This window comes from Camelus bactrianus, chromosome 16 (assembly GCF_048773025.1).
Source record: "Camelus bactrianus isolate YW-2024 breed Bactrian camel chromosome 16, ASM4877302v1, whole genome shotgun sequence".
Taxonomy (NCBI): domain Eukaryota; kingdom Metazoa; phylum Chordata; class Mammalia; order Artiodactyla; family Camelidae; genus Camelus; species Camelus bactrianus.
The window spans coordinates 13,747,390-13,771,844 of record NC_133554.1 but is presented as its reverse complement, the minus strand read 5'-3'; the positions used below and the strand labels follow the sequence as shown (position 1 = coordinate 13,771,844).

General features: G+C 46.3%; 1 protein-coding gene across 21 annotated transcripts in view; it reads right to left on the bottom strand.

The window, feature by feature from the left end:
- The window catches only part of BCAS3 (BCAS3 microtubule associated cell migration factor), a 482,829-nt gene that overhangs the window by 63,963 nt on the left and 394,411 nt on the right, over positions 1 to 24,455 (bottom strand). Inside the window, exon 26 of one of the 21 annotated variants that reach the window (XM_074342679.1) lies at positions 2,151 to 2,281. The exons of the other annotated variants lie outside the window; for them this stretch is intronic. Coding sequence (XP_074198780.1) covers positions 2,151 to 2,281 — 131 coding nt within the window. The remainder of the gene's footprint in view (positions 1 to 2,150; positions 2,282 to 24,455) is intronic. 21 annotated transcript variants of the gene reach the window in all.

Genomic DNA, 24,455 nt, shown 5'->3' with positions numbered 1-24,455 from the left:
GCCATTTGAGGGGAGCGGAGTGGAGTGGGGCTGCTGATGACAGCAGGAGAGGGAGATGGGAGATGGTGCCGCCCTGATGGGCTTCAAGAAAGAGGGTATTTTGCTCCAACAAGAGAAAAGGAAGAGAGAAGAATGCTGCTGTTGGCATGCCACCGAAGAACAGAGATTGGACACTGCATATCCTGGAGCCTAAGAAGGGAGGTTCCAATTTAGAAAAGCCAGTTAATTCTGGAATCTCTACTCCTGCCCCCTAAAGGGCAGAATTTATCTGGAGAACCCTCATTAACTTCTGGCCACAGATGGTATCTTAAAGGAAGGGTGAGTCCACCTAGCAGGGAAACTGGCCCCCTTTTTTTTTTTTTAAAGCAGGTTCCAGTTCTTTCTAGCCAGAGGCCTGGGCTGCAGTGTGAGGATGGTAGGGGAGGAAGAGAGGGGCGGGACAGAGCTCTGGAGAAGAGGAGGTCTCCGCCCCTGCCTCCTGCAGATCCCGGGATGCCCAAAGCTCAAACACTGCCCTCCCTGTCCCTTCACCACTTGGTCTGACTGTCAAGACTGCAGAGCGGTCTTGGTTGGGGCAATCAGGCACGTTCTCCCTGGTCCCTCCCCACCCTCCGATCTCAACCAGGTTCTTGGTTCAAGTCTGCCCTCAGGTGGGTGGAAGGGAGGAGATTAGTGTCAGGCCCCCCGGGGCACTGGGTGCCTCTGCTCTAATGACAACGAGGCTTCTGTACTTCCCCTGAGGACGAGCCCCAGGCATCTCTGTGCATTGGCTCCCTACCTCGATAGGCCTCAGCTGTCTAGGAACAAGACGGCACCGTATCCTGTCATCTACCGCTCTCCCACTCCATCCCAGAGAGTCCTGCTGGATTCTCGATGTGCTACAAGGCCCCCCTGCCAGCCTCCCCTGCTGCTGCTACTACCCTGCCAGCCCAGACATCCGCACAGGGCCATCTCCTGGAGTCCCCATCACTCCACGATGCCAGGAGTGGTACCTCCCTGGTCCATGGCCCAAACACCAGGAACTGTCTAGTTCATCAGGCCTAACTCTCTGCACCAGCCCACAAATGAACAGGTGTTTGAGAAAGGCTAATCGCTGATAGTGAAAGCAACACCATCTGTAGATGAATGAATGCAAGAATAAAAGCACCCAGCCTAGGCAGTGTTGCCTTTGTACTGTTATAGGACGTCCTATTACATATGGCATCCCTGGGTGGGCTCTGGAGAAGAGTTCCCTGTCTCACTGGTCCATCAGCTTTGTCCTGAGCTAGCGAGGGTGGCAGGAAGATGTGGAGCAGAGGCTTCTTAAAAGCCCGGCAATGAAATGCGCAAATCGATCAAATACCTGGGGGAAAAGAGCTAAATATAATACAATGGGTATAATATATACACGCATTAAATTGAGAGAGAAGATACTACTCTTTGGAAACCTGAAAGTTTTAGGAAACTAGAGCAGTGAGAGCAATTTCCACGCATGCTATACCCGTCTCAGAATTGTACACGAAGCCCTGAAGGCTCCTGGTATCATCAGGGTCTGCCGTGAAAAAGGCAGTTTGGATTCCACAGTAACAGTTCCACAAAAGGACCGGCAGTGGCCGGAGTTCGCCTCTTACACCAATCGATCGAATACAGGAGGAATTCCTTAGGGAAACCAGCTAAACATAATTTAAGTTGAAACTGTTAATTTAATAAAGCTAAATGGTAGGAATTGTTGTCTATTACCCCGAGGAGCCTGGCCCAGCACACACAGCCTTGCATGTGAGCAAACAGGTGTCTAAGAAGAGAAGAGGACCACGCCGTTCACAGGGCCGGGATCCCTTTTCTGAAGAATTTGCCTCTTCTTTCTATCTATTTCCTCCTTCTCCCTCCCTCCCTCCTTCCTTTATTTCTTGGATCAGACACTAAGTAAGGGCAGCTCCGTGACCCTATCTTTGCTGCCCTAAGAATGACATCTTAGGTTCCCCTCCCAGTACCTCTCCCATTTGGCACATATTTGACAAGCTCCTGCTATAGATCAGATGCTATTCTAAGTGCAGAGACTCTCAGATGGAAAGATAACTTCCTACCCCTGAAGGAGTGCAGCGATAGAGTAACAGACGGGTGGGCGATGAAGGTGGAGTTAAGATACCGGCCATGGGAACCAATGAGCTTACCGAGGGGCAAGGGACAGGGTTGTGCAAAGGTGCTGCCACTTGAGGTGGCTCTTGAAGGAGGAGCAGGTGGCATCTGGCAGATGGAAGGGAAGAGGAGGTTGAGGCCGGCGGGTGACGGGACGTCACAGGAACTGGCAGGAACAAAAGCAAAGGGGCATGAGACGGCGGTCAGGAACGACAAGCCTATTGGTTAGAATCCAGAACCCACATCAGGGACAGCTGGGGGAGAGGCTGGAGGGACTCGGGTTAGGGAGGATAGCGGGAGGTCACCGGCCTGTGACCCTGGCACTGTCCTTAACCAGCGACACCGTGCTACGTCCACGGGCTTGTCTGCTGTCTGGGGTGAGGGCACAGGCATGGAGGCCGAGGGGCATGTTGGAGGCTGTTCTGCATGCTCTCCTGCACCTCAGAGCAAGGAGTGCAGGCTGAGATGTGCAGAGAGCAGAAGGGCAGGCCACTGGAATGTTTGGGAGAGGATTAAAGGCATTTTCTCAGCACATGGTTCCTCAGATGGGCGAAGAGGAGTTCCAACAGCGGAGAAACGCAGCGATGGCTAATAGCATCCAAATCTGGAATTCCCTCTGGTGGCTGAAATCAACATCTCTCACAACCTGGACATGCATGATCTGCGAAGAGCTTTATCCGCTCCCTGCGTACAATTTATTGGCCCCGAACATCAGGTTAGCGAGCCGAAATAATTAAACATCAGGCCAGCTGTTTTAGGCAATTAGGTAACATTTTTCATTTAGGAGACCACACAGTGGAGAGGAGAGAATCGAGAGATAAGACCCGTGTGTTGATTTACTGAGGCTCTGCTGCAGATAAAGCCCAGCCTTTTGGAATCCTTCAGGCAATTACTATTTCAGGCTTGGCAAGAACTTGAGTCTGAAAGTAACTATTGGGCTTGTCTTGGCAAGACTCGAAGTCACTGTAGTTGTACGGTTGTCCTGGGCAGCGGTGGGGAGGGGAAAGTCAGTGGAAAGAGGAAGCCAGGAACTGTAGAGCCATTTGGAGGGCCGTTGCAGGCTGGGAGCTCAGGGGAGGCCAAATCGGGTCCTCCCACAACACGTTCTTAGAGAGGGAATGTGGTCTGATGGAGAAGGCCGGGCCTGCTAGTCGGGCTTCTGTGGTTCCCTTGCTGGCATCTTGTCAGTTCTGTGGGCATTGTGTACCCTCCTAGCCTTAGCATCCTTTCCTGTAAAAGAGGAGGAGGGCCAAGCACACTTATGTTTTGGGGGGGCAGAAGGAAAGAAGTGTGGCTGGCAGGTTGCCAAGTGGTGCTGGCTCGGTTCGCGTGGAGGGGGAGAGCGGGTGTGGATACAGACATCAGAGGACCTAGAATTTCATCTTCTCCCTGCCACTCACTGAGCTGACACAGAGATTTTGCTCAAGTCACTTCCCCTGTCTGGACCTCAGTTTCCACAGCATTCAACCCGGGGGCTGGATCAGACCAGACGGTCTCGAAGGGCCCTGTGACTTCTGACATCCTATTCCTCCAAGACGCCCAAGAAGATAAATCGCCGGGCTGAAGGCAAGCAAGTTCTTCTTTGAATGGGAAAGAGAAAAAGCCTGTGTGCTCCAGCTGACGTCCCCCACAAAATCCTGGAGCCAACGCTAAGTATGGGGCGGGGAGCGCGGGGCCGTCTGAGGAGACAGCGGGCCCGCGTGTGGTCACTGGCGACGCTGAACTGAAACATCTCTTGCTCGAGCTCTTCCACTTAATTGGGAGCTTGCCTTTCCAGTTGTATATTTTTATCCTGCGCCCTGGAACCCAAACCATTAGGTTGGGAGCCAAAGGCTGCTTCTTGTTTAATCGTTAACTGCCTCGGCACCGCCGCGCTCTGCCCCAGCCCAGCCGGAAAGGCCTCCTCCAGAGGCCGCGCCTCCTCGGCAAGCGGGGCTCGAGGGAGGATGCGGAGCTGGACCAGGATCCCAGGCCCGTCCTCCAGCTCTGGAAATAAATCCCCTACGCTGTCTGGCCCACACAGATCCCAGTTCAGCCGGGCCTCTCCTGGGGGGTTATTCTGGTAACAGAATGCTCGAGATCAGCAGTTCTTTTCTCCTCTAACCCACTCTCAGCGAGGAGCCAACTGGGCTATTCCTCAGGCTCCGCTTTCCGTGTCTGAAATGTGGTTGAAAACGAATATTCCAGATGTTTCCTCATGTTTTAAGTGGAACCACAGATGAAGCTTCCTGTAGGAAGGCAAGTGTGGCCCAGTGGAAGGAGGACACTTTGGACTGCGTCTGAATTGTGGCTCCACCCTTCAGTGCTGTGTGGCCCTGAGGAACTACTGATTCTTTGAACCTCGGTTTCCTCTTCTGTGGAAGTGACAGCATTCCCCTCTCTCACTTGGCGGCCACTTCCGTGAGCACAAAGCCTGTGTGGTTTGGTCATCCGTATGTCCTCTATGCCTAACACAGGGTAGGTTTCTCCGTGAGTCTGCGCTTTAAAACTTCGCAGGATTTTAAGGAGCCCAGCGGGATGGAAGATGTGGAGAGACTGACCTGGTACCCGAGCTCGGAAGGTGCTGATTCGCTAGTCTGCACTGCTTGGAAACGCATTCCTTCTGAGTAACATGGAAGCTCAAAGGAGAAGACACGTCCTTGGTTTTGTTCTTTTAAGTAATGAAGAGGCCACCTTGTGCGGGGAAAGATCGGTACTGAGACAGCCCTTTGATTTGGAGGATCTTCTCCAGTATAACCAGTGCCCGCCCTGGAGCTGTTGCTAAAAGCTCCCTCTCTGGCCCTGAAAAAGAATCGAATCAGATGCAAAGCCACTGATGTCACGGATGGCGGCAGGAGGCCTTCAGTAATACCAATGGCTTCCTGGCCTTAGGGTCTTGCAAGGAGATTCACAAAACTAGACCCGGGCATGGAAACCAGATTTCCAAGGGCCCCGGGTACACTAGACTATTGTTCCAGGACAGAAACAACTCAGAACAAAATGATGAGTGGGATTTTCCTTGCATTGGCGACAATACATATGTTTGTTCAAGAAAAAAAAGTTGGAGCGAGAAGACATGAACGTCTGCTGCTGAAGAAAAGCCTGTTTGTGCCAGCCACAGTGGTGAGATTGTTCAGGGAGTTCATCCTGAAAGTCCAATTACCCCAACAGCACGGCCAAGGTCAGTGTCATTTTGGGGCGTGGCAACACTCCAGCCTCTTCAGTACCAGATGTGAACTACATGGGGTATCTGCTTTGTGGGAGACCTGGCATCCACTAGACTGGCGAGCTCATCTGGCCGACACCACCATTCTTGTTCCCTTCGCTTTCCTCGGAAAGACCCGTCTAATGGATACCGCCGCAGATTCTGTAAAATGTAGGATCCTGGACTTGGATCTCAGGGAAAACACTTGCAACGGCCAGCACCTCTTCGTGACCACCCAGGGCCCCCATCTGAGGAGCAAGAGATCAAAAGGTCCTCCTACTTTGTTTCTAACAGAACTCCCAGAAACCACAACAATTGAGAGCAGCACAAGTCTTACGAGGCTGAGATGTGAGATGACCTCTTTACCCTAACACGTGACGTAAAAATGTACCTTTTAAACACAGTGATGCCAGGTTTCCTTCTGCCCTGCTTCAGGGGGATCTAAGAGCAACAATTAACCTACAAATTCTTCAAGCAGCCTAGGAATTAGTACACTGACTTCTCCAAACAAGTGGATAATGCGCCCTGGTGTGGATTTAAAAAATGAATATCTAAACTTTCCACAAACCGAACGGCCTGAATAGAGGACACAAATCTGGACTCTGAAGGATGTAACTCCATCAACCAAAGGAAACCCCAATCCTAGAGCAGTGCCACTGCATGGACTCTCCAGTCTCAGATGAGGTTAACTATAAAATTTATCAAAGGAAAGTCGATTTTAAATCATCGTCATAAGATAACGCTATATGTGCTGACATGGAAAGCAAGTTAGGCTCTCTGTATACTATAAGCTCAAATAAGAAAAAAAAAAGACAGCTATACATATATCACATTTACATCCATTCACACAAAATATGTGAAAATAGTAACAGCTAATAATTATATCTAGCATTTACTATCAGGCAGTATTTTGTGTGTGGTGAGCAGGCAGTATTTTAAGTGTCCTGCACATATTAACTCATTGAATCCTCATGACAACCCTAGGATGTAGGTGTATTATTTTATGAATGAAGAATCGAGGCACAGAGAGGTTGAGTAACTTGCCCAAGGTGACACAGCTAGCAAGAGGCAGAGCTGGGAACTGAAGTCTGTGGGGACTAATCCAGAGTCCCTGTTCTAATCGACTGAGATGGATGGCCAGTAATGTCCTGGAAGATCCTCAGAAGCCACTTGGAGCACAGCCTTCCCCCTTCTGCCTTCCACCTTCCTCCCAGCTGCCTCCCCAAGCACATGGAGTGGCCAACAGAACTGGGAGTCCCTTTTCTCTCACCGTTTTTGCCACTAGAATGATCTGTTAACACAGAGCAATACCGGGGGCTCTCGGAGGGCAGGGTGTGGAGGCCTGATCCTTGCCACACCTCTCACACCTCGAACTTTTGGGTCACAGCTTGGCTCAGTACCTGGGCTCAAGGGAAATACTGGTTTCTGAGAGATGCAGAGACTAGAGAGAGATTTGGGAGGCCTTTTAATGGTCTCATTCTGGATGATTCAAAAGACTCTTCAAAATAGGGATGAGTGGGTCCAAGAGATGGAAACCCATGTGCATATATGCATGACAGGGAGGTAGGGCTGGAAATCTGGAAGCTGGGAGAGAGAGGAAATGTGACCTCTTTAGATCCATTCACCCAGCAAACCCATGGCAATTCCTCACTGATAACTGAGAACCAGGACCAGTTCATTAACCCCTGAATTCTCATATTTATTATTAGAAGCCATATGGGCAACAATGTCTGATTCCTGCCACATGGCTGGGATACAGCTTCCTTATTAAGGAAACACAAGGCGGTAGCCTAAATGCTGTGGGTTTTATAAGGAAAAGGCTTAAGCAGAAGCCTGTCCCTTAATTTTATACCCTCATCTTTAACCACCAACGTTCTCATTTGCCAGCATTCACGGCTTCCTTGTACAAATTGCCGTTCGACTTCATGGACTAATTTTACAAGGGTGTGTATATTCATGGGAGCCTCCTGGTCTCCCCCACGTCATCCTGTCCTTCCTCCTCAACCCATCAACAGACCACTGCTTCCCTGCAGCATCTGCTTCGCCATCCAAAACACCCGGGTCCCCTTCTCCAGCTCCAGACTTTGCTCAGAGGGGCTCACGGATGTGTTTTCCTTGTGAGGAAGGATGCACCTCAGAGAGAGAAGGTGACATCTCTGTGAGATGGGACTGGTTCTTCCTCAGGGGAAACAAACACATCAAAATATTCTTTCATGCTATGATGAAGCTGGGAAGCAGAGGAAATTGAAGTAGGGAAGGGTCAGGGCCACACTGAACACAACACGGACCATCTGACATCCACTTCAGGTCCGTTGGCGCCCTCTCAGTGGCTCCCTGCTACCTCTCCTCCAAAAGGGCGATTCGGGGAGGGATGCTATAGAGTTTAGTACCCCAGGGTTCTCCCCAAACCAGTCCCCTCAAAAAATTTCCACTACTTCTTCCTAATCCTTCATTATCTGACAATGAATGGGGAGGAAAAAGGAGACTCTGAATACCTTCTCCATCTTAAAAAATTTGAGAGATATTTGCAGTTCAGTAGAGAATTATCTAATTCCCCTATAAACATTCTCACACGGGCTAAAGTTCTTTTTTTTTTTTTTTCTTTTTCCTGTTACTAAACCCAGGGCTGAAAGGAACATTACTCCTTGTTGGGGGGTAAAAACTAACCCTTGCTTGTGTCAAGAATCATGGCCTCCAAAAGGAAACAGGATTCCATGCTAAAAACACCGAAAGGATGGGACAGACAAGTCCTCGGCATCTCTGCTGGTGGAGTCCACGTGGCCGGGTGGAGGGGACGCATATAATGCTCCCCCAACCTACTCATACTTTGGTACATAAACTTTATAAGTACAAAGTTGCCAGATTCCGGTGCATAAAAAAGTAGCTGAAAAAACTCAAACCATAAATAATGCCAAGTAATAAAGGAGGTGAATGTTTCTGTTATTAGATTCTTTCATTGTATAAATCTGTTTAATAAGCTGGCTAGGAATCACTGATAGAAAACAGACTTAGTGTGGTGTTACGGACCAACTCGTTCTAAACGGCCAGGATAGGAACTCGTGCCAAGTTATATTTTTCTGTTCTTAACCAATGCAACTTAAAATGTAATGGTTGTTTCCTTGTTCAAAAATGGAAAATTTCTTATGAGGCTGTGTTTGCAGGGGCTAGCAGGCATGCTTGGTGTCACACAGCCTCCCCTCACCCCCGCCCCAATACTCATCATTTGAAGGCACTTTACTGTATTTATAGATCATGCTGCCTTTTGTCTTACTCACCGAGAGGGACTGGGGTCTGTGTATAACTCCTACTTTTGAGAGTCCTATTTCTCAACATTTATATGTGTGTGTTTAGAAAAATCCCTCCAAATATCCTCCTTTTGACCCAAGAACCATGGCAACCACTCTGGCTCAAGAAATTCACTGAACGCTGAACGGGGTGGAGGGTGGTGAAGGGATGGGGGGGTGGAATGGAGGTCTCTGAGGTCACATTCATCTTCTAACATTATGGTTTCTAACGGCTTGTTGATGTTTTCCTGGGGTTGGTTACTATCATCGTGATGGGCTGTAAAATGAAATGCTATAAACTAGCTGAGGGCTTGAGGAGAAATATTTGCCAAATGGCATAAACAATAACACCGGGAGTCCCCACACACTCAGCCCCGCTCACAGGGCTCGGCCATTTGTACCCCCTTCACCGCGGGCCAGTCAGCATTCTGTCCCTGGTTCCCAGGTCCCTTTTCAGGAGGCCCACACACAGCTAAACAGATAAAGCAGAAGGTAATTGGATGAAATACGTATTTATCCACCCAAGTTAATTAGTGTTCGGAAAATTTAAGTCTCAACAGCATAAAGGTACATCATTCCAAGACGCTCATAAAATGGTGTTACATTTCTAACTAGGTAGCAGATGTTTCGCTGTGCATTTGACAGAGGTCAGATGGAAGTGCCTAAAGAAGGTGTTCCTGAAAATCAGTTAGAAGTCAGAATTAACTGCTTTAATTTGGTTATTTCCCAATGAGTGGACCATGATGTTCTTAGGCAGAATGAACACCGTTTATATGGGAGACAGTAATTCAGTGTAGAGCACTTGGACACGAAATTAGCGCCTTCTCTGTAGTTTCTCTGGGATTTATATGGTTCCTTTTGTTTCCGAATGCTATTTTTGGTTGGGGGTGGGGAGGACAAAATCCCACTTAAGATGACTGGGATTATTGCTGCTTTACACAGGTAGGTGCCAAGCACAGAAAGTAAAGTTTAAACGGATCACTTAGTAATGTACAACATGATGACGATCGTTAACAGTAGTGTATTATATATTTGAGAGTTGCTGAAAGAGAAGACCTTAAACGTTCTCGTACAAGAAAAAAAAATAACTCTGTGAGGTGATGGTTAACTAATCTTATTGCGGTAATCATTTTGCAATGTGTACATGTATCAAACCTTAAACTTATACAATGTTATGTGTCAATTTACACCACAATAAAACTGGACAAAAAAATAAAAGGGGCCGCTCATGTTGGCTAGAGGCTAAAGAAAGATAATTCAGCATTTCTTATGCTTACAGCTGTGGGAAATGCAATGGGAGAAAGAAAAGATGAGTTTGATTCTTCTCTGAGATCACTCTCGACTGGAGTCAAACTCTAGTAAATGCTAGTAAAAGTGTAGGGGTGCGGAATGGGAAAAATTATAGGTAGTGTTCTTTGTTCTCCAAAAAGTGAACTAAAAACTGACAGAAGAATTTCCTTCTGGGAACAGTCCCAGAGGAACGAGGCGGCTGAGGTAGGCTGCGGTGTACCCTTCGGCAGGATGGGAACCAACATTCAGAAAGTGCCAACCCAAACCCGGCGGTAGGCTGGGCCCCTAGCTTCGTCCCTCCTCTTCTAATTCTGCGGCTTATGGGGAAGGAAAACCACAAGGACTCAGCAGAAATGAATCTCTGATGAACACCGTCAGATCTCTGAGAGGATCACAGAAGCTGGGGAAAGTGGCCCAGAAGCTCTAACGCCAACTTGGCCGAGAGGCTCAGGGCTGTTCCTAGAAAGATCGGACGCCAGGAAATCAAAGAGTTAGAAATAATCATTCTGCTTAAGCCTGGGGAAAAATCCAAAGTTCCATTAAGGAATGATTAATAATTGTGACGATCTGTGGGCTTTTTTTCAAAGAAATATTTTAAAGAAAAGAGCTTCTTGAATTATCTTTGAAAATTAATTATTTGGTGATACTGATTGTATTCCACTTCTTAAGAGAGTGTTTTTATTGGAAGACAAAGCAAAGCCTGCTCAGCTCTAAAATTAAGTTATATTTAAGGCTGAAGTCTGCCAAACCACTATTATAGTGTTAAAGTATTTTCATGGTAAGAAAAGAGTGTATAAGGACATAAAAAAGCACATCCAAGCGTAGAAAGTTCCAGATATACGTTAACCTCATGGGATCTTTACATCGCAGGTGCAGAGACTCTTAACAGTTATGCCCAAGATCTTGCGGCTACTAAGAAGAGAAACCAGGACCTGGACTCAGATTTACCTCCCCACCCCCTTTTTTTTTTTAATACCATGCTGCTTTTCCATAGACAGGATTTAAGGCTTTATAATGTTCTCACCAACTGTTTGAAAACTAGAAACACATACTGGGGTGTTTGAGTCAGAAGCCCCCCAAGGAGGTGGAAGTGGAGGATAAGCCTCAGGGCCAAGTTCAGTGAAACCAGAGGAAAACACAGACACAAACTCAGGTGGGAGTGAGACAGTTAAAATAACAACAAAGGCAGCCATCACTTTTGATCCCCTACTATGTGCTAGTGACCCTTCCAAGCATGTAACACATATTAGCTCATTTAATCCTCATCCTAATTCAGTGTGGAATTGGAAGGTATCGTGCATGAGGAGGGGATTTAAGGAACTTGCTCGATTTTACACTGTGAAGTGGCCAACGGTGGGTTTGAACCCAGGCCTGTCAGTCCTCAGAGACCATGCTCTTTCTAGAATGCCAAGCTGTTTTTGGCTGGGTGGGCTCAGCACGGCTTTTGGCTTGTGGTCCCCCCTCATGTTGTGTGGCTGGAGCTCGGGTACAATCTCCGTTACTCACCCTGTACTGAGTGGAAAGGAAAGCGTTAACCCAACTGAGCAGCTGAGTCCAATTTCAATGGATTCTTCACTATCCTGGGGTCATCCGGCAACCCCAAGAGATGAGTCCTCACTCACTGACTACAACCAGTATCCCATCTGCAGAGGAGCAGGGCGCTAGAAAAATGGGAATCCTCCTAAGAAAGGTCACATTTACCTGTCACCTCTATTCTAGGAGAGAAGGATTGGGAAGGAAAATGGAGAGAATCTGAGGGTATTAAGAGGCGTGTTGGAAGGTCAGTACCCTACGGAAGTGTCTTCCCGGGTCAGGGATGCCGAGACACGTACAGAGTTCTGTAAAAGCCCAGAGGAGATGTCGCCTACCTACTCTCCCCCTCTCCCTCCCTTCCTTCCCTGCGGAGACGGGATCAGATGAGGCTTCCGAGACGCAGTGACATATGTGCTGAGTCTCACAGTGTGACTGAGAATGGACAAAGTGAAAGCAAGGCAGGCACCCCCAGGCAGCAAATAGCATGACTAATGTGGAGAACTGTAAGAATCCTGGTGATGCTGAAACGTGAAATTTAAGGCAGGCAGTTGTCAGAGCTGTGGATGTGGACAGGCAGAAGCCAGAGCAGGGAAAGGTTCTGTAGATCATGCTAAGAAGATTGGGTTTTTTTCCCTAAAAAAAAAATTTTTTTTTATTGAAGTGTAGTTGATTTACAATGTTAGTTTCAGGTGTACAGCAAAGTGATTCACTTACACATATACATGCATATATAAATTTTTCTTTTCAGATTTTTTTCCCTTGTATGTGATTACAAGAAACTGAATGTAGTTCCCTGTGCTAGACAGTAGGTCCTTGTTTGTCTATTTTATATATAGTCATGTGTGTCTGTTAAGCCAGAAGACTGGGTTCTTTGCTGGTGGGTTAACAGGGAGCCTCTGGCAGACTTCAGACAAGACAGTGACGAGGCCAGAGCAGCCGTGTCACAGGACAGATAAACGGAAGCCAACGTGAAGGGCGGGCAGAGCAGACAATGGCAATGATGAGGCACTGAACCAGGCCGTGGTGATAGGAATGAAAAGGAGAAAGGACAAATTCGTGAACTTTTGGAGAAAAATATCAGCAGGAACCGGTGATCGATCTGTGTGGAGAGGGAGGCAGCGGTGAGGATGCCCCCATCGGAAAACGACGCCTACTCTTCAGCCAGCCATCCAACAGATGTTACTGAATACTTCTATTAAGAGCCAGGCACAGAACTTCGTGCTGGGGCCACAGAGATGACTCTTCAAGCTCGGCTCTTCAGGATCTTACGATCCAGAAGGCAGTCAGAAATGTCAGCAGGAAACTATAGCACAGAGGGAAGGAGAGAGGACGGGGAAACACGGATTCTGCATCAATCCAGGCCAGGCCAGAGTAGGCGGTGGAAGGGAGGGTGAGCCCCGTCTCGTACCTGGGCCCTCCTCCTGCGGGCTGGTCACTCCCCACGGCCCCCACACCCCTACAAAGACGTCAAGGACAGAAATGAGAAATGACAGCAGGAGGAGAAAGCCCCAAAGTCCAATTAACAACAGGTGGTAAGGCTGTCAGTTCAAATCACCGTCCGGGAAGCCCAGCAGAGTTGGGGCTGGATCAGACTGGAGGTAGACCAGGACTCCAAGGCGGGCAGACCCACAGCACTAATTGCTCAGTGAAGCCCACGTGTTCCTTCTCGCCCCCCTGCATGTTTCCCTGGCAGTTCAGAAGTTCCAGGCTGCCGTTGGGTCCCTGCACCCAGGCACTTGTTGACATTTTTCCCCTACTCTCATAGGGGAGGGACGATTTTATTTTGCCCTTTTTTAAGATCTCTGGCAGCAGTGGGCAGCTCTGGGTCCCCACACCTCCTTTCAGTTTTGTCTCCATCAAATGACATTCAAGTATTATTTGAAAAATCTATCATCTCTCATCTCTGCTGTATCAGCAGAGCTGTTCAGCACACAGGACGGGGCTGCAGGGCTGTGAATCCATCTCAGAGGTCCCACTGTGGGACTAGCCTTTGCCTTTAATGGTCCACCTGTAAGGCAGGCTGGGGCGCTCTGTCAAAGACTGGGCTTCCTCAGCATCTTTGCATTGAGTATCTCAGAACACAGATGGTTCCACGGCAGTGGAAGGGGCCTTAAAGATGGTCTTCTTTCTCAGAGCCTTTACAGCTTAGATGAGAAACTTGGGAAATGACCTAGATCCGAGATCCTCTGAGACTAGTCAGAGCTAGTCCATTTCACTGTAGATACAAACACACCCAGGGGCCATAGCTGATCCCCTAAATGAAGGAACATTTAAAGTAAGACCGTCTTTTCTCTCAAAGTTGGAAAAAATAAATACATGAATTCTGGAATCCTGCCACTTATCAAAGCCACCTGAACTCTCCATATCTTAGTTTTCTTAGCAGTAAAGTGGGAATAGCAATGGCATGGACTCTCTGGGTCTGATGTGAGGATTAAACGTGATACAGCCTACGACTCTTGGGAAAGAGTTTATTTAAAATAAGTGTAAGAAAAATCTGTACCTTTATTCCCAGTTCTCAGTTCATATTAAAGAGGATATTCCATTCGAGAGTCTAAAAATGACCATACTTAAAAACAAACAAACAAAAAAAGCAGAGAAATTTGCATTTCATTATTGGAGTGGTGTGGTTAGCATGTTGAAGATTCTATTAGATGGTACCAATTTTCACATTAAGTGGACATGAGTTATTGCTGAATACTTGAAGCTGTCTCTGGAGAATAAGACACCATAGCCACAAAAATGGTAAAGTCAGATCCCGTGGTGTGTCTTGATGTGACATTAAAAGACAAGATGAGAAAAGTCAAGTTATGCACCAAGGGAGAGGCTTGGGAGTGGGGGTGGGGAAAATTCTGGCTCCTTCTCCTGCCTGGGCAAGAGTGGGGTGGGGCAGTGGTGATGAGCTGATTGTGCAGAGGATGTCACATTTTTCTTAGCGTGAGCTGACAGAGACTACCTTTCCCCAGCAAGGCACTGGGTCTTTGCAGGACTCTTAATGAGTCCACGGTGGCTCTGAGTCACCTGATTCTGGGGATGATCCTGGCTTCTTTTTCATTTACCCCTTAAAAACCCCTTATATCAAAATATGAAATTACAATATACAAATTTGTGAGAGGGGTAGAAAGGGAGCAGATTTGTCAGACTGTAAAAGAACTATTTCTTTTTGACGAAAATTCTTTTAAATTGTAATCCCATCTGGAGGTTACTAACCTGGGGTCCACAGGTCCCCAAGGAATCCATAGTGTTCAAGTGATCTGTGGAGTTGGATGGAAAAAAAGTTCCACCTAAATTTTCACTAACCTCTAATTGAAATTTAGTACTTGTATCAATTATGAACGTAGGCAGCAAACAGTAGTTAGCAATGCCTATGACTGTCGTCAGCGGAAATCACATTTTGATTGCACATTACTACTGCTGCAACATACACCAGGGACTGGGGAACTTTTTCTGTAAAGGGCCAGATGGCCAATACTTTAGACTTTCAGGGCTGTACGATCTCATTCCAACTATTCCACTCTGCTATTGTAGCATGAAAGCAAGCAGAGATGATATGCAAATGAATGAGCGCGGCTGCTTTGCAATAAAACTTTATTTACAAAAACCATCTCTGGGCTGTAGTCTGCTAATGCCTCGTACACACATGTTATGACTTTAATCTCTGGTATACACACATTATGACTGATAATAGGAGTGACTAGTTCTGGTTATTCAATATGCTAAAACATAAGTATATATTACTCTATCATAAATGTGTAGGCATATGAAACATTTTAATAATTATGTTCTTATACATTTTATTCATTGAGAAATATTCTGAGGAGTCCCTGGGCTTTATCAGATTACCAGCAGTCCATGGCAGAAAGATTTAATTATTTGTTTAAAATTTTTTAATGGAGGTACTGGGGATGGAACCCAGGACCTCGTGCATGCTAAGCACTCGCTCTACCACTGAGCTATCCCCTTCTCCCCAGAAAGATTTAGATGCCTTTTCATAGATGCTTGTTTACAAGTGACTCCCGGGCAAAGACTAGAAGTACTGGGGAAGGAAAGCTGGAGAAGCAGTCAGAGTAGTGGAAGGCACTGTCAACTGAAGCTAATCAGATATGAAATAAAAACCTCCCTGGACTTTCCGTGGCAGTTGATGGGGGGGAAAAGGAATTCTTTTCCTGAGTTTCAGTGGCTGCATAAAGGGAGTTCCACTTCTTGTGCATTTCTTCTCTCCTTGTTGAAGAAGCACTCACTCTTCCCATCTTGCTGCCCCCAGCCACTACTGCTTGCTGTCATGCATTTTTCTGAAGAGTTTACAGTGAAAATCTGTTCCTTGAGCACAATGGGTTTACATACCCCAAATTGAAACTTGCCTTTCTGATGATTTCTTTCCCCAGATGTCACCTGAACAATGCCTTCTGGGATATTAGGGAGCAAGTCTTCTCTTTAGAATTTTCGATTTAGAAACCTGAGGTTGAAGGGACAGGGGCATTGGAGAGGAGAGGGGGACATGGGGGCCCAGGCTTCTCTGTGCCTGATCAAGGTCAAAGCTCTATGAAAATACCCTTAGCATCTCAGAACAGTGAAACCAACTGGGAATATATGTGGCAAGTTACATCCTTCTCAGAGAGGACAAGCCGTTTGGTCCTTCAAGTATAAGCTGTATTTACTTCTCATAAGGCAACAGCAAAATATAATGCGAGGAGAAAGCACCTTCTGCTTAGTTCTGTACTAAACATCTCTGGGTTACATTTACAATTTTAATAAACTGATTTGTCAAAACTGTCAGAATCAAGGGAGATCATCTGGATACCAGATGAACAAAAATATCTGTAATTATAAGCTGTCCATTTTTCTCTTTCATCTTCTATATATGTATCTGTGAGCGGCTACATATTTTCATGCACATACATACACATAAATTTTAAATCATTTTTAAAAACCTGTCATAATAGAATTCAGGAGAGTAGAAAATACAGTTCTCCTGGGAGAGCAATGGGACTTGAAGGCTAAGCTGCACTCACCATCTGAGGACTAACATCCTTCTGCTGAATTATTCTGTCAGAGCCCAAACATTTTGGTTTCATTCCACCTGGAATGTTCCTCATCTGTGCTGATCACTCACTTACTGTGTGATTATAGGCAAGTAGCTAAACCTCTCTGGCTCGCTGATATCCAAATGTGAAATAAACATTTTGATACATGTTAACTGCCCTACCAAAAATGACACAAGTATTAATGAGATTCTTTTCGGAAAGGAGCCCACACCCTCTGAAGAATGCTATGAAACTGCCATGAATTTGTCACAAGATAGCTAATGAATTAATACAAATATTTATCCCAAGTTTACTCAGACTCCCCTCCTGGGCAAGGTAAGTGGTTAATTATGATATGTGATGACTTTCAACTGGAAGGCAGCCCGTATTTGAGGGCACTGAAATCTCTGCTCCTCCACAAGGGGTGAGAGGGATGAGTGGAAAGATGGGGAGATGCAGCCTGAGAGATGGAGACTGAGGGAGCGTGAATGTCACCACACAGGCTGTGGGACATCCCCTCTGGGAAGTGGAGAATCAACTCACATGGAGGAGAATGAAGACACCAAGGAGAGCCCAGTGATATCGGGGACAGAAAGATCAGGACATTTGGGAGAGTTTCCGTATCTTACAGCTCAATGTCCTGTTCATTTTATTTTGCTTTTATTTGAAGATCAGTAAGAATGCAGCCTTGAGCTGAGGCTAGCTAGGGAGCTGACTTGTTTTTAGGGACAGGGGATGTACAGACAGTGGATTTTTAAGCCTGACATTCTAAATGACCCCTGATGGGTTAAGGACTGCAGCGAGTGTCTCTGTGGCAAATTTCCAAGCCTACTGCACACCATACACAAAGTGTGCTGGGAAGCACAATTTACTGAGGCATTTTGCTGCTATCCAAGCCCGTGTCTTTGGGGTGAGAGTGAGAAGAAGCTGCCATTCTGAGCAAGGCTTGCGGCCTTTTCAAATCAGAAATGGACACAGATATAGAATGATGGTGCCAGAAAGGACCCCAGGAACCGACTAAGATACAGTCCTTAACTGTCTGGAAGTGAAAGCTCAAATCCAGAGATAGTAAGTGATGTGCTCAAGGCTCCACGTGGGGAATCCACATCACTTTCCAGCTGCTGGTCCAGTGCTCATGCAATAGCAAAACCCTCACAATGGTCCTTCTTTGAAACTATTCTCTCTGGACTATTTAGAAACAGTCTTGTTGAGGGATGAAACACTTAACTATAGAGAAAAGTGGAATGTATTACTAACCATGGATAGGATAAAACATTTTTGAAAGCCCAGCCACTGGGCAGAAGTTATTCTCAAAATGAACACAAACATCTGTACTTTTCCTAGACTGCCTATTTCCCCCGCTCCGTCCGCCTCGGCTCGCCTTGTTTTATCTCTGGCCACCAACCACCGGGGACCCACATCACACTGACCTTTCCAGCGAGAACACCTGGGCTCCGCTGTCCCTGTGGCCTTGCTCCCTCGCCTATCCCTACAGGGGTCTAGGTCTCTGCCGACGGCCGCTTTAATCATTTGTTAATTTGCTTAAACATCTGGTCAAATTTTGGAAATAATCTCAACAGGCGGGTTTATGCTAACTTCTCTTGGATGTTGAGAGTTTCCACATGCCCCCCTCCTTCTCCCTCCCCTGCACTCACGAACCAACAGCCAAGGACAGTGAGACGATCTGAGCCAAGAAAGGGAGAGTCAAGGAGTATGACTTGCCCCTACTTCTCTTGATTGTTCCTTGGGCTCCTTAAACTCAGTGCTACGAAGTAAACATATCTCCTCTCCTCCCCATCCTCTTGCTCTATGAATGGTACTGCTTTCCGCTCAGCTGCCTGACCAGACCCTGGGTACCATCCTAGACACCTCCCTCTTTATTACATTCTGGATGCAAAACGCCATTAACCCTCATAAAGCTCCCGAGCTTTCTCTCGCATTTTGCTTCTCTTCTCCATTCCCACTACCCCTGCCTAACTTCAGGCTTTCCTCACTTATCATTTAGATCAATACAGTCAGGACCTGATGGTTTTCCTGGATCCAGTCTCACCCCACTTCAATCCAATTTCCGTTAGGAGTTTGGGATTAACAGATACACACAACTATATATAGAGTAGATAAACAACAAGGACCTGCTGTATAGCACAGGGAACTATTTTCAATTTCTTGTAATAAGCTATAACAGAAAAGACTCTGAAAAAATATGTATATGTATGTATGTATGTATATGTATAATAGAATCACTTTGCTGTACACCTGAAACTAACATTGTAGACCCACCACACTTCAATAAAAAAAATAAAATTAAAAAAAATTCATTTTCTACACTGTAGCCAAAGTGGTTTATCTGACCATATTGCCTTGCTGAAAATTCCATAGGAGCTCCACAAAGCCTTCGGGCTCTCTACCATGATACCAAAACTCCTCATGACCAGCCTTCTATTTCTTGCACCTCACCTCTCATTTATGCCCTCCAGCCTGGCTTTCCTGAACTAAACGAGGCTCTGCTTGTGCTCTGGCCTCTCTTGTCTATGGATTCGTCCATGCTGTTCCCTCTTCACTGCTGCCTGGAGAATTCCAACTTGCTCTTCAAGACTTGGTTGAAGCAATCATTCCTCTAGGAAGCATTCCCTGACACGTGGTTGGTGCTTAATAAATTCATTGACTAAATGAATACGCCAAACAAAATGGTAGGGAGATATTCTAGGAAACGCTTCTCTTTCCTACAGAAGCACAGTAATAACTGCCAAGGGAAAGGAAAGAAGGTAGGCTGGGGAATGAGAACTTCGGCCACATGTGATGTCATTATTATGGCTTGGGCAGAAGCATCCTGGTTCAGGTATCTTTGTCAGACTCGCCTTTTCAAAAGGGAGATGGAATCCTAAGGAACATCTCTCCACAGAAGACCTGAAGCTTGGAACAATAACATAACTGCCTGCCTTGGAATCATCGGGAACCATCGAATCGTAGTGACCATGGGATCTGCCTTCACGGAGTTTGCCAGCAACAGTCCTATCAAACTGTCACTGAGTCTAACTCGAGGTAACCACGAAGAACGTGGGGTATCCAAATGAGCTCTGGGTCGAGGCTGTCTAACCTGAGTGGGGGAATGAGGGAGTGGTGGAGGCAGATAGGGGGATGATCTATATCTTGATTCCATGTCCCTAAAAAAAAAAATTGGGGGGGGATATTTTACTAAACATCATCAGTAAAATGAAACTCATTTTCAGGGAAGAAAGGGGAAATGTTCAGGACCCTCTTGGGCCAGGGCAGGAGCTGTCTGAGCAACTGTTATGTTTCAAATTGTAATGATCTGTGGAAATTTCAAATGCAAGAACAGACATCTCAGTAAGACTAGTCTTGCACTGAGTGGTAGCAGAAAGAGGCTTTACCATCATCATGTAAAGAACTGGACAAAGGAACCTTCACCTGGAAGCCACCACCTTGGCTCTTGGAGGCAGCAAGTGCACAGAAAAGCAGCTCCCTTGACCTCAGCGACAGAGAGACGGCTCATCTTCTAAAAGGCTCTCGGGCTGCCCTTCGCCTTGGGGATAATGCTGGGCATTGCTAGCCTCAGAGATAGAGGTCCTCTACGCCTTCCTACCCGCCAGGAGCCAGACTGCTCTCGGGCAGGAGTCTCCATCAGCAACACCTCCTCGCCGCCATCACCTGCTCCTTCTACACCACTTCACTTGGGAATTCAGTTTCGGGAAAGGAGCAATGGGGTTGCTGGCTAGTCTGCCTAGTAATCCAGCATGATCATTCCAGATCTTGTGACTCACTTAAAGGGGGCTCCTTGTCTGCGTTGCCCATCTCAGGCAGCTTATTAGGGAGCATGCCCTCCAAAGGTTTAGAGATAAGGCTCGGGATGGGGGGGGGCGGGGAACACATTCCCCAATTGAGACTTCGTCACCCAGCAGGGGCTATTTAGAAGCTGGGCTTCTCAGCTTGTCTCCACCATAAAGTGACACCAAGACCTTCCTGTCAGCCACAGTCTTGAGGAGTGATGTCATCAAAGGCTGTGGTCAGGTGGGTGGAGGCGGTCTTTGTTGTCTAAATTAGTGAGGGGGCTAAATGCTTAACTGGCCTGCCGTCCTGAAAGCACCAGAGAAGCAGAGAGACCTGTCTTCAGGGCAAAGACCTCCCGGGGGAGAAATGAACCAGAAGTCTCAAGAGAATCTGTTGGTAAAAGACAAACCTTATCCCCAAGCCCCATGGTATTAAATGAAGGCAAGATCCCGGTGCCGGGATTGGATGGAGCCTGGCAGGAAGGAATGGAGTTGCCTAATTGTGTTGAAGGGACAACCCTGTCTTGAGAATTCTGACAAACACAGGGACAGGAGAGGGGGGAGAGCAGAAGAGTACCGCCAGGGGCCCAGCCTGGAATTCAACTCAAGGCCCCTCAAATTCAAAGTCTGCCCACCAGTACCTGAAGGAGTGTGTTAAAACAGTGCTAGACAAAGGCTCTCTATTTCTTATCCTTCCTCAAGCTTCCTGGACTCATACTACCAGTGTGGAATTTTTTAATAACAAAAGGAATTCCAAATACCATACTGTGGGTAGCATAACTCAGCCTGCTCCTTGTATGGCTGAATCAAAGACTGAAAGACACTCAGGATGGGTGATTTTTCCCAGACTGGTGAGAGGACCTGTGGGTGTGCTGCTACAGACGTGGGGGCCCAGAATAAAACACGGGCCGCTCTATTCCAGTCTCTTTTCAAACCTAACATAACTCCATTATGAGTTTAACTACAGTAGTCAGGGTTTTATACGTTGGTTTTTTTTGTTTGTTTTGTTTTTGTTTTTGTTTTTGTTTTTGTTTTTAATAGCAACTTATTTTGGTGACTGGAAGACATAAAAACGAAATGCTGTAATCTATTACTTAACTGCTTTGGAGATACAACAACATACTTTGCAGCAAAACGGGTTGCTACTCCCAGTAGATTTTTTGAACCTTGCTGTCATAGAATTTAAGCTTATGAGCACGTGTGGTCCCTCACATCATCTCCCCAGCGACATGAGCTTTTCTCTTTCCTCCTTGACCATTGTTGATCCCTGGTCCCCTGGCAGCTACAGAAGGGTTGTGACGTGGTCTTAGAAATGCCTGGTTCAGGTCATGACCAAATAAGAAGACGTTCTTCTGTTTTCTTTGAGAGGAGTTCTCTGAGCTCCAGTTTTCTCATCTTCAGGAAGAGTCAGGAAGCTTAAATTAGAGATTCTTAACTTTTTTCCCTCCATCTCAACATATCCGAGAGACATGTGCACCTCAAAGTAAGAGTGGGATGATTTTTAAATTGGGGTGGGGAAAGTAAGAAGCTATCAGATTGGAGGGGCAGGGGGATTTTCTCAAACTAGAAGTGAGATTTCTGGCTTAAAGGATTTCTAATATCCCTTCTAAATATAAAACTATGACTACCTCTGCATCCCCTGACTTTCTCTCGTTTTGTTCCCCAGCGGGGTGAGGGTCATATCTCTTTCAAGATTAGATCAGTAATATTTTTTGCTACCATACTGGTGGTCCCTGAGCTTGCTCGCAGAACATGAGTTCATACAAACTCTTCTGGTTGCCAAATTTCAGCCGTAATTGATGATCATACTTGGAGAAATCTCTATCAAAAATCTTATACATATATCCAACATTGCATTTGTCAAAAATAACTCCCCATAAATGATTTTTGTCCTGGCATATGTGATCACGGGTTATTGCTGAAGTTTATATGATTTAATTGGAGATTTTTAATCACCAAGGGTTCAACTTTGCAAATATTCAGTATGTACTGATGAAAAACAGACATCCTGAGGCAGATTTTCAGAAATGAAATCCACGTACTTTGTTACTTGCATGACATCATGTAAGGGATAGCCTGCAAGGCTATGGGAACTCGTTCATCAAGTACAAAACACTGGACGCGTGATTAAGAGACCCTCTGTATTCTCCCACCCTGGCCTCACCTACCCAGCTCCCGAGCACCCAGAACCCACCACGACCCACCCACTCACTCTTTCCAATCAAACTAGGGAACTGTCCTTTTCTTTTAATTCTCTGCAAACCTACCTGAAAAAAAAATGAGAAATACAAGTACTGCTGTGAGAAGGTTCAGTGGCAAAGAAGGAAAGTGGGGGTGGGCGGGATTGGAACTCATCTAAAGAAAACACTGGGGTGATCCTAGACTCCCATCTCCCGGGGAGGTGAGTGGGTGCCAAGTTCTGCATTTCTCCTAAATGATCCCAGCAGCTGCAGCCCGTTATATGTGGCAACTCTTTTAGGATCTGAAAGGGTTTTCAAAGTCGTGCTGGCAGCTGCCTCCTGTCGCACCCCCCCCCCCCAACTCCCATAATGATTGAACCTCTTGTTCCTTTTATAGAGTTGTTCTCTCCTAATAAAACACTAAATGCTGGTCTGAGCAACTGTTCCAGGATCACTAGATGCCCCCCTCCCTCCCTCTTCCTCCTCGCCCTCGGTGCCTTTTCTTTTCTGGTCACGGTGGAGCCCCGTGTAAATTGCTCCAGCGCTGACTTACAGCGGCGCCGGCACGCGCACGGCTCGAAAAGTGTGCACACACACCCACCACCGACCCCAGTTCAACCGAGCTTGAACTCCACGTCCATTTCCAGCTATTTGCAGAGCTGCTACTTTAAAACTGGGCAACCATCCTAAATACATGAAAGCATACACGAGGCACAAACCGTCATAAGTGAAGGACCACAACTCATGGTGTCAGGAGACTGCAGAGGTGACACCTTCAAGCTGTTTGTCAGAATCAAAAGCGGTGACTTGTCAGCTTTTGGATGGGAAGCACTACAAAACAACCTGGTTTTTTTTTTTTTTTTTCCTCCCTGGCAAATAAGGAATCATATTTTAAAGGTGTGAACTCCTTCCAGACTTCAAAATGCAGATGGAAACAACACCCTCCCAAATGAGGAATCTACTGCAAGAGGGTTCCCTGCTCATCTCAGACCTCACAGTCCTCCAAGCCGTGACCTGGGAGTGGCAGGAAGAAAGCACGGCTCCCTTCCCTGCATCCAGGATAGCAACCTTGAAAAGTGGCCTTGGTTTTTAGGGTTTCATGACTACTTTATATTGAATCTGTCTCTCTCTATTCCCATTAAAGATCGTAAGCTTCTCAAGAGTGGGAGCCTGGGTTATTCAGCTTTTTTGTTGCTGCCTGGGATGTAGTAGTTGTCAGGAAACATTTGCTGAATAAACACGTGAAGCCCTGAAAACATGATGGGCTTGGCTTATGGGTGCCTGGCTAAAATAGGCAAACCGAAAAAGTCCCTTGATCACATTTGTTCCCCAGATTCTGAAGGCTTTTGGCTGGGCTTTCGGTGAGGAAATCCTACCTTCTTGAAATAATTCTATTTAAGTCTTGGCCATTTGACTATAAATGAAAATAACAGAAAGGAGCTTCGAGCCTAATGGGGAGTAAACAAATTCGAGGCGCCCAAATTCTCTGTGCAGCTTTTCTTTATCTTAAGATCTCTCTGAAAGTACAAATAAAAATGCTGTCATTGGCGATTTAACGTTTCAGCTCATGGGTTTTTGTCTTTTTTTTTTTTTTAATTCTGAGTGCTAAGTATTTTATTTAAACCGATTTATTTGTTTTCTAAACAACAAAAAATGTAATACATAAGCAGAGAAAATGGTATAATGAACCCTATGTAGTCATCACCAACTTTAACAACTATCAACTCACGGCCACTCTAATTTCATCTACATAAATGAGTTTTTAACTCGAGTTTTTTTGATAACAAGACTTTGCCTAGAGCTCCCCAATTAGTTTATAATTACTACCAACTTTTTAGTTGTGAGAAACCTCCCACTCAGAAGGTGGACGTTTTGAGCCAAAATATGACATTTGACATGGGTGCAGCTGCTTAAAATATGTCTTCATTAAAGTCAGATGAAGGAGATAAGCTTAGTCCCGGCCTCTAGTGGAACGTAGTCAAAGTCTGCATTTTTTCTTTTAAGTATAAAAGTAGAACTGTTTCCACCACTGCACTCCCTCCCAAGCTCCCTTCAGAAAC